General features: G+C 41.3%; 1 protein-coding gene across 2 annotated transcripts in view; it reads left to right on the forward strand.

Annotated features, from left to right (window-relative positions):
- The window catches only part of AMPH (amphiphysin), a 324,014-nt gene that overhangs the window by 254,686 nt on the left and 58,397 nt on the right, over positions 1-10,931 (forward strand). For both annotated transcript variants that reach the window (XM_006832119.1, XM_006832120.1), the window contains exon 12: positions 8,638-8,754. In XM_006832119.1, the coding sequence (XP_006832182.1) occupies positions 8,638-8,754 (117 nt within the window). The remainder of the gene's footprint in view (positions 1-8,637; positions 8,755-10,931) is intronic.

Genomic DNA, 10,931 nt, shown 5'->3' on the forward strand with positions numbered 1-10,931 from the left:
CATCCCTGTCTACTCTGTGTATGGAGGGGTGGGAATGATCCTCACTGTAAAGATTTGTTCCCTCTTTTGAGCTACTGCATCCACAGGTGTAGGTCAGGTTCATCAAATTTCATAAGATTACTCTTTTTTCCCTCTTCTTTCTTCTTCTAGTTGAGCTCTGATCATCCAGTCATTGAAGCTAGGTCAAGTGGGTATTATCTGAAATTTTGTGTGTTCTTGTGCATATGCCCTCCCTTCTTATCAGCGGGACGCTGACTCTCCACTCTAGTCCTCTGTGGCTATGTCACTGACGCTAGACTCAAGAGTCCCCAGGTTTTGCCACGTTGCTGGCCAACCAGGTCTCCACCGGGGTTCACAGGAGTCTACTGAACATTGTAGGGCTTAGCTCGCAGCTTCATTGCTGTTTTTCCCTTACTTCCCCTTATCAGTGATGAACGTGATCACCAATCAGAGCGCATGTCTGCTCATGTATTGCCATTGAGTCTTAGTCTTGGAAGGGATTTTGCCCTGAGGGGACCCGACCACTTGTCTTGAAGTCTCCTGGGTGAGCAACTTGCTTGTTCTTGTAATAATCAGTTGGATTTTCCCGCTGCCTTTGATCAGTCTTCCATGTGGGTCGTGGTGCAGACTCATGGTGCCTTGACCTTACAGTGCCCGTATTTCATTCCCTACCACCAGAAAACTAGACAGTTTCAAAGACCAAGCCACAGCGGCAGAGTCACAGCTGACAGCACCCCACCAAGGGACAGAGAGTAAGAAAAGATGGCATTGTTTAAGCCTTTCTTTGTAGCAACTATTTGCAATATTCTTTCCTAAATCTTCCCCTTCCTAAAACAATGATGCATATTTTTTCTCTTTGCTCCGGTTTTCCCCTTTACAGATTCAGAGGAATTATGCTTTGAATGTCTCTTCTTTCTGTCTTTAAATCCTGCTTCTCACTCCTACTAGGAGTGAGTGCATCCGCAACAACACAGCCTTTCCATCTTATGAGCACCAAGATCAATTTAGTGCCATTAAGTTTCTACTTTTATGTCTCTGTTTTCCAGCCTAAATTGTTTCATCTAGCATTTTAAGGTCATGGCATCATCCTGTTTTCCTTAGCCAGTTGAACTGAAATAGATTTTCAGCTTACAAAATAAGTCCCTGAAATGGCTGTTTTTCTCTCTGCCATCCCACAATTATGCACGCATATGCATTACTCACTTGCTGGGAGAGCTCTAACCTGGGCTTCTTTTTAAAGGCGCACACTTGTATTTCTGAGCCAGCTGGACTCTTCTTTCACTTAATTTTTGTTTCCTAAGTAAACATGTCAGTGTTATTCTAAGGCAGAACAAATTAGTAAGATGAAAATCTTCAAGGGGAAATATGCCCCACCTCCTCACTTAGAGACTGTCTTGTTATCTGGTATTTCCCATTTGCGCCAACAATAGTAAAAAGCTCCTGTCCTATTTTGCACATTAACTCACAGCCCACAGAGCCTCTCACATCTGCCAGGCTAACATCTGAAGCAGCCAGCTCTCCAGAAGGCCTGTTGACCCCCCACCACCAGAGTAACGTTTGCAGCTCTTGCTATGACAGAGGTGACTAAGGCAGATTTTGAGGAACTCCTTCTGGGAAGTGGCCCAAGGGACCCAGGAGGAGGCAGGGTCGGGGAGTTTGCTGCTGTTGCTCCCCTTTACTCAGCACCCTGGAAGGATGAAGCCCTGCAGTGGAAGGAGATGTTGCTCATAGATGCCCTGAGTCAGTTCTAACTCACAGCCATCCTTTTTGAATTACCATCAGAAAAATTTTACTTGCTTGTGATTGTAAGAATATTGTTCAGTAAATTCCACATTCTATTGGATCACCTTTCTTTGGAATGAGTACAAATATGATCTCTTCTGGACAGTTGTCCAAGTAGCTGTCTTGTAAATTTCTTGATGTGGATGAGTAAGTGCCTGTAGTCCTGTATCAGTTTGTTGAAACATCACAATTGGTGTTTTCTCAATTCCTGGAACGTTGTGTATCTCCATTGCCTTCATTGTATCTTGGGCATCTTCATTTAATACCACTGATTCAGTTCTTCATCATATACTATTATCTGAAATGGATGAACATCAACCAGTTCTTTTTGGTGTCGTGACACTGTGTATTCCTTCGGTCTTCCTATGATTCTTCCTGTATTCTCCAATATTTTTCTCCCACACAATCCTTCAATATTTCAACTGAAGGCTTAAGTTTTTCTTCATTTCGTTCAACTTAAAAACTGCCAAGCATGTTCTTCTCTTCTGGTTTTTAACTTCAGGTCTTTGCAAATTTCATTATAATACTTTACTCTGTTTTCTAAAACTGCTCTTTGAAATTTTCTGCTCAGTTCTTTTACCTCATCATTTCTTCCAGTTGCATTAGTATCTTTATAGTCAAGAACAGATTTCCGAGTCTCTTCTTACATCTGTTTGTTTTTTCTTCTTTTTAAAAACCTTTGATCTCTTTACGTTCTTTCATGTCTGGTGACTTTGATGTTGTCCCACAACTTGCCTGGTCTCAGTCATTAGTGTTCAATGCATCAGATCTATTTTTGAGATGGTACTAACTAATGTCAGGTGGAATATACTTAAGGTCAGACTTTGGCTCTCATACACTTGTTTTAATTTTCTTCAGCTTCAACTTGAATTTGCATATGAGCAACTGATGGTCTGTCCCCCGTCAGTCCCTGACCTTGTTCTGACTGACAATATTGATCTTCTCGCTCATCTCTTTCCACAGATGTAGTTGATTGGATTCCTGTGTATTCCATCTGGTGAGATTCATGTGTAAAGTCATCATTTCTTTTGTTGGGGGAAAAAAAAAGATACTTGCAATGAATAAGTCTTTAATCTTGCAAAATTCCTTAATGTGGTCTCGGGCATCATTTCTATTACTAGAGCCATGCTTTCCAACTATTGATCCTTCTTGGTTTCTAACTTTCACCTTGCAACCACCAGTAACTGGCAGTACATTTTGATTACATGTTTTGATCAATTTTAGACTGCAGAAGTTGGTCAAAACCTTCAATTTCTTCATCTTTGGCATTAGTGATTGTTGTGTTAATTTGAGAAGTAAGAAAGGAACTGGGGGTAATTTGGGGTCTGGCCATTGCAGCAGAAGCAGATGACGCCCTCTTCCTAAGCCCCAGCTACTGAGCTCCTCTTCTAAGCAACTGTTAGTTTCCAGGCTCTCAATCTCAAACTCCAAGCCCTACAAGACCAGCTGTACATTGCTTGTTTCCATGGTGACCTCCCATCCTGCCAGTGGACTGCAGGTGGCTGGCGCCATGGCTGGGGTGGCTGTGAGGGTCACGAACACAAGCACCAACTCTTATTCACCATTTTGACCCTAAGTCCTGCCAGTTGCCCAATTCCCAGAGCCACCAACTGTGCTGCCATTTCTGGCTAACGTGTCTCAGGTCTTTTCAAGTGCCAGCCCCAGCAGCAGGGTTTTAGGATTCAGAGCACAGTGGTACCAGGAGCATAGCAGGTCTGAGGAACAGGGCTTCAAGGTTACTTCCTTGGTCTCCTCTTCCTGACATAACACCTATTTTAATACCAACCTGGTCTGTGTCACTTAGTGAGAAGTGGGTGTATACAGTTCAGCTCAAGTTCAAATGTTGTTAGTTCATCTGCCCAGTTGGATTACCCACATCACAGCCCCATTCTTTGAGCAAAGATAACCAACTGGTATCATTTATTTATCTTCCAGAATTCTGATATACATTTAAGTCGTTGTCTTTATTTGACCTCACAATCGTCCAAGGTTTTTCAAACCCTTTTTAAACTTCCTAGACTTCGCTTCCCTTCTCCACTCCATTTTGCATCTTTCATCCCATTTCTTGGAAGGGGTTCTTTAGGTGTGACCTAATACCCTTCGAATCATGAGCTTTTCCATTCTGGCTGATGGAAGCAAGCACTGTCCCTGAACATGTAAGAGTACCGAGCACCATTGTCAGATCTTTGAGGCATTTCTTTCCCTGGACTTTTGAATAGTTTCTTCAAATGTGTACACTTGTCAATGTTTAATTGAACACTGTAGTGAGACCCTCTTCAGATCATGAGCAATGTTCTCCTCCTCTGTATTTTTCCTGAAGAACCCTAGCTACCTTGGTCTTCTCACACCTTTACCTGTATTTCCCCAACTCAGAGTTGGCCAGGCTATGCCTAGATTCTGCCAGGATTCCCACCGTTCCCCCATGACCTGAAACTTTCTCACGACAGTAAGGACACAGTGACCACTTTGTTTCCCTCTCTCGGGGCTCAGTATCCTGCAGTGCCTATGTTGTGTCCTGTAAAACACTTTTTGATATTCAAATATTCAAGTGAATATTTGAATTCAGTTTAAGTTTTAAAATGATTTGCTGGTTTGCAAATTGATGAGTATTTTTACTGTGTCCATATAGCTTATAAGTCGGGCTGCCAATCTCAAGGTCAGCAGTTCGAAACTACCAGCGGTTCTGTGGGAGAAAGATGAGGCATTCTGCTCCCGTAAAGATTTATAGCCTCGGAAACCCTGTGCAGGGTCACTATGATACTTAAAAACAACAACATATAGCTTATAAGCCTGTCTGTAGGTACTAAACATTTACATATTTGTAAGGCTTTTTTATATCTATTACCATTGCTCTTAACAAAAGTTATACAATCTACATACATCTTATTATTCAACAGCAGTTTTTTTTCTACCTTCTCCAACACTGTTATTGTTAGCTGCTAGTCAGTTCTGACTTAGCGACCTTGTATTGGTTTTCTGAAGAGCAGCGGGTGGGTGTGAGCTTCTGACTTTGCGGTTCACACTCCAGTGCTGATCCTATAGTGCCATAGAGTATTTAAAACTGTTTATATTTAATGTTGTTGTTAAGCACCATCCAGTCAATTACAACCCATAACAACCCTATGTAGGGTTTCCAAGGAGTAGCTGGTAAGCTTGAACCACTGACCTTGTGTTTCAAACCAACTTTGCAGTCTAGCGCAGTAACCCACAGTGCCACACTATGATAGTAGGAAATTGTATCTTATTATTGTTTTCATTTCCATTAGTTGAGTATACCTTGGATCACCTATATTTCAGTGCATGTGACTTTGTTGTTGTTAAGTGCCATCAAGTCAGTTTTGACTCATAGCAACCCTGTTTAGGATTTCCAAGGCTCCTTAAATCTTCGCAGGAGTAGGAAGCCTGATCTTTCTCCCACAGGCGACTGGTGGGCTTGAACTGTTGACCTTGTGTTTCACTATCCAGTATTTACCGTATAGAGTTACCGCACTCCCGTGCATGTGACTGTTGTTGTTGTTAAGTGCCGTCGAGCTGGTTCCAACCCATAGCGACCCTGTATAGGGTTTCCAAGGAGCAGCCGGTGAGCTTGAACTGCTGACCTTGCAATTCAAGTGGTTTGGAGTCTGGCGCATTAACCTACAGCACCCTGACGAGAGTGCTTAAAATCTCATAAAAATAACCTTGCCATAGCACAACTGTAGGCATATATGTACAGACTGCAGGCTCAAACTTTTGTGACTGTAAGAGTGATGAAATAGCAGGGTTTGGTTTTTAGTTATCAATGAATTTTCAGTTTTACTGATGTTTTCAGATGCCATTGAGGTGTCTGTTCTTCTGAGATTAATCTTAGATTTAGAGCTTACTTCAGAGTCCCTGTGTGGCACAAATGCTTAAGCACTGAAAGGTTGGCAGTTCAAACCCACCAAGAGGTAATTTGGAAGTAAGCCTTGGCAATCTGATTTCAAAAGGCCACAGCCTTGAAAACCCAGTGGAGCAGTTCTATCTGGCACATGTGCCATCACCATGAGCTGGAGGTGATTTGCTGGCAACTAGCAACAACAGAGCTTACTTTACTTGCAGACTAATGTATCTGAATGCAAATATTCTAGACCACTTAGAATTATAGCCCATTTCAGACACTATTAAGAAGTTTTAATATTTAGCTGTTGGCATTGATAGCAGTGTATACTTAGACAGTAATTATATTCCGGCAGGTCACAGAAGTCATCCAAGCTTGAGAATTACATAGACCTGTATTTAAATGGTAGCTTTGGCATTTATTTGCCAAGTGATCATTCCCTGGTTAACTAAACAACCTAATTCTCAGTTTCTTCTTCAGATAGCTTTTGCTAATAATTATTGTTGTTGTCATCCTCATTATCCCTGTGATGGGTAGTGAAGTTTGCTTATATAGTATGGTCACAGATTGTAACCTTCTCAACTCTTAGCAAGGAAATCTGATTGTCACACTGGCTCCTTTGTATCATAAGGACAACCAGACTCCTCCACATTATGGGGAAAGCAGTCAGAACCAACAGTCCCAAACTTAACAAAGGTCAGCTAGTCATCTTTATTTACTTTAAGTCAGCACATCTTTACAGTGTGCCTAGTGTGAAAAACAAACAAACAAACAAACGATTTTTTAAATGTGGTGTCATGTTACTTGGACATGCCAGATTGTAACTTCCTGACTGCTTATTTCAGTAATTCATTCAATGATTTAGACTAGCGTCCTATTTAAAACAAAACCAAAAAACACATGAGAGAGCAATCAGGTGTCATAGACTAAGATTTATAAATAGATGGATCAATTATTTCACCAAAGTCATTGCAAATTAATGACTCTATCAGTCATTGCTATAGTAATGCTGCAGAAAAATCACCTGAGAACTCAGCGGCTTATAATAACAAGTATTTCTGTAAGTCTACAGCTTTGGTAGCGTAGTGGTTACGAATCGGGCTGCGAACCTTAAGGTCAGCGGTCAAAACTACCAGCCGCTCCGTGGGAGAAAGATGAGGCTTTCTACTCCCGTAAGGATTTACACCCTCGGAAACCCTGTACAGGGTCACTATGGGTCGGAACCGACTCGATGGCACTTAACAACAACAACAACAACAACAGCTTATCTGAGGGTCAGCTGGTCAAGACTGAGTGCAGCTGAACTTGGCTTCAAGCTTCAGATTGGGTCTAGGTCTGCACCATTGGCTATCCAAGAATGTACTTTCCATGGTAAAGGGCAGAGTGAGAAAATTAAGTAAACCATTTGGGCACATCAATTGTTTTTTGTTTTTTGTTTTTTGCTTGCTCTGTGTTCATTAAGATCCATTGGCCAAATCATGGCTACATGGTCCTCTCCAAGTTAAGAGTGGGAAGTAAACTCTTCCTATCGATAGGCCATTCCAAAAGTTGTTGTTGTTGTTGTTGCTAAGTAGTTTCAAGTTGATTCTGACTCAGAGTGGCCCTGTATAGTTTCTGAGGAGTAGTTGATGGGATTGAGCCACCAACCTTGCAGTTAGCAGCCTAGCTAGCAATCCAGCGCTTATCCTACAGAGCCACATCAGCACACCATTGCAAGGAAAAGATGCCCTTTACTGTGAAACTTGTTGGCTTGGGCTAGACCAACTTCAAGCTCATATTATCTTCCTGTATCATAATATCGTAGACTCTCCTGGTGTGGCGCTGTGGGCTAATGCATCAGACTGCAAAGCCGTTTGAACTGCAAGGTCGGTGGTTCAAGCTCACCAGCTGCTCCTTGAAAACCCTATACAGGGTTGCTATGGGTCGGAATTGACTTGACGGCACTTAACAACAACAACATCATAATATCACTGATTGTTGTTATTGTTAAGTACTGTGGAATGGGTTCCAACTCATAGTGACCTTGCAACAGGGTTTCCAAGGCTGTAAATCTTTACAGGAGCAGAAAGCTTCATCTTTCTCTCATAGAATGGCTGGTAGTTTCGAACTGCCGACCTTGAGGTTAGCAGACCGATTCGTAACCACTATGCTACCAGAGCTCCTTAATAGCACTAACACATGAATTAATTTGAAAGTTCACTCTTCCAGATGTTATAGCAGAATTTTACTTATTGGACTGATCTTCCAAGCATGTAAGGAATGTGAGGCTCATATTTCAGTTACTGTTGGAGCTCATGACTCTCTCGTCTCCTCTACTATTATCTTTCTCTTCCCATGTTGTTGTTATTAAGTGCCATCAAATTGGTTCCAATTCTTAGCAAACTTGTATAGGCTTTCCAAGGAGTGGCTGGTGAGCTTGAACCGCAAACCCTGTGACTTGGAGTCCAATACTTATCCTACAGCACCACAACTGGACTCATCTGTCGTACCTCTGTATACCTACATACAAGCAAGGCAGACAACACTATGGATGAAGAATGGATCCTATGGGAATTAAATCAAAGGGAGGGTACCACAGAGTGTATGGGGCAGATAGAATCAGGTCAACAGTAGACAGTGATTGCTTCCCTGGGTTACAGTAATGGGTCCAAGTCTCGGTCCACTTGATCTATCTGGTCATCTGCATTCTCTGAGGTAATAGAAAAGATTTCTTGGGGCTTAATGGAATTAAGAAACATCTCTTTGTTGGCTGGACTTAGAGCTGGACAAAGAACCGGAACTGGAATCTGGGACATGCTTCCAGACGACTTAGCTGTAGTTGACCAGAGTTGGTTATTTCCTGTCTTACTGCATTTTGCTAAGTGACTCTGGGGGCACTTGAATACACCACCTAAATGGCAGACTACCAAGTGGCGATACTGAATGACAACTTTAGAGGTATGTGTTCTTATCAGACTCAAACTAATATATCTTTTGTTTGGTTTTGGTTTTAACAGAATGAAGTTCCTGAAGTGAAGAAAGGGGAGACTTTACTGGATCTGGACTTTGACCCTTTCAAACCTGATATAGCATCTGTGGGTTCTGTTGGTGGGACCCACTCACCCATGTCTCAGGTATCAAGTGTTTCTTTTGGATGCCCACAGATCAGATTCCATAAGTCTTAATAAGCTCACGAAGGTGATACATGCATTTCTCAGTGACTACTCCCCCTTCAAATAACTTCTGTCTGTTTGTCTTCTTGGTTGACACATATTTCTTATGAGAAGTTGCAGTAAAAGGAGAATTTATATTATCAATATAAATTCTTCTAAAACTCTTGGTATGGCACTGTAGGATAAGCACTGTACTGCAGTGGTTCAAACCCACCCGATACAGGGTCGCTATGAGGTGGAACCAATTTGGTGGCACATAACAACAAAACCTTTCCTCTAATATTAGCTTTCTCTTCCCATGTTGCTGTTGTTATTAAGTGCCATCGAATTGGTTCCAATTCTTAGCAACCTTGTATAGGCTTTCCAAGGAGTGGTTGGTGAGCTTGAACCACAAACCCTGTGACTTGGAGTCCAATACTTATCCTACAGCACCACAACTGGACTCCTTCTCTTCCCATAGACCTGGGAAAACCAAGCACACACTAGTGATTATTAGTCATACCTCATTTCATGCTCAGAAATATGCACATTTGAGAGATACATTTTATGGCTACCCTAAATAAAAGCTCTGCCTTTTCCATTTAGATTTCATCTTCTTAACTATTTTTCTGACTTTGCCTCCCCCACCTTGAAAATGTGGGCATTTCCTTTTGAAAGAACCATGAGATGAAGCCTTGATTTTTTCAATTCCATGATGTTGTCATCCTCCATACTACAGTAACTTCCTTCTTTTGAGCCTACCATGGCTTAGTGTAGAGCTGATATTCCTTTCCCAAGCTTATCACATCTTCTTTCTCAATATTTCTCTCATTAAAAAGTTACTGAAATTGGATTGCCCGTCAGAGGGATGCTGCTAGAATATGTTGTAATGACCTGTGGATGTTTCCTCTGAAATACAGTTAATTCATCCATGCTAATGGAAGGGATTGACTAAGTTTTAAGTAACTCATCATTGTTTATATCAGTATTTTGGATATGTTTGCAGCCTTCACATTTTGAATTTAGGCAGATTCAAAGATGAAAGAGTATGCTTTCATTTAACTAATGAATATGTATCATAAAACACAACTTAGCATATAAGAACCCAGCCCAGTTTCCTTGTCTTGAAGCCTTCTTGAGACAGCTCAGTAAAACTTTGGGCAACAGACAGTTCTTAATGAATGTCAGTAAGTAAGGTTTCTTTCTAACCTGAGCTTTGTTCCTCTTTGTTATACAATAGAAATCATAGACATCTACCAAGCCACTGTCATGGAGTGGATTCCAACTCATAGTAACTCTATAGGTAGAACATGCTCCATAGGGTTTCTGAAACTACAAGAATCTTTAAGGGAGTGGAGAGTCCCATCTGTCCTCTTGGAATGGATGGTGGGTTTGAACTACTCAAATGGATGGTGGGTTAGCATTCAATTCAAACACATGCCACCAGGACTTTCTTAATAAAAGTCCAAGATGCTAGCAAAACAGGAAATTAAGTAGACCAGGCACTCATCCTAAAGGTATGTGGCAAAAACTCGATCTCTTAGATGATGACTTCAGGAAGCTATCTTTTATGAGATTCTTGATGTACATTAGAGCATGAAAGGCTCTGAGAATTCCTGCGTTTAAAAAACAATTGTTTAGATTTCTTTCCCAAATTATGAAATCTGTTGTAATGAGACTTAGCATTCATTGAAACGTGTCCTCTAAAACATATTTTGGAAATGCCAAGTAAGTAGTAATTGCAAGCAATTTGGAAAGGCATGCCTTAATGACCAAGAGATACAGAAAATGAATGAACATAAAATTCAGTATGCTTTCTTCTCCTAGTGTGGCACTGTAGGACAAGCACTGGACTACTAACTAAAAGTTCAGCAGTCCAGGCCTACCAGTCACTCCTCAGAAACCCTATATAGGGTTTCTATGAGTAGAACCGACTCGACGGCATACAAACATCTTGCTACTCTGAGTTTAGCATAGTAAACTATGTGGCTGTCAGATTCAAAATGGCCAATACCAGTCCATTTCAGCTCATTAATGCCTAAGATATCAATGTTGATGCGTTCCATTTTATTTTTGACAACTTCCATTTTTCCCAGATTCATACTTCGTACGTTCCATGTTCCAATTTTCAGTGGATGTTTACAGCTGTTTCTCTTCAT

This window comes from Chrysochloris asiatica, unplaced genomic scaffold (assembly GCF_000296735.1).
Source record: "Chrysochloris asiatica unplaced genomic scaffold, ChrAsi1.0 scaffold00006, whole genome shotgun sequence".
In the NCBI taxonomy this organism is placed as follows: Eukaryota; Metazoa; Chordata; class Mammalia; order Afrosoricida; family Chrysochloridae; genus Chrysochloris; species Chrysochloris asiatica.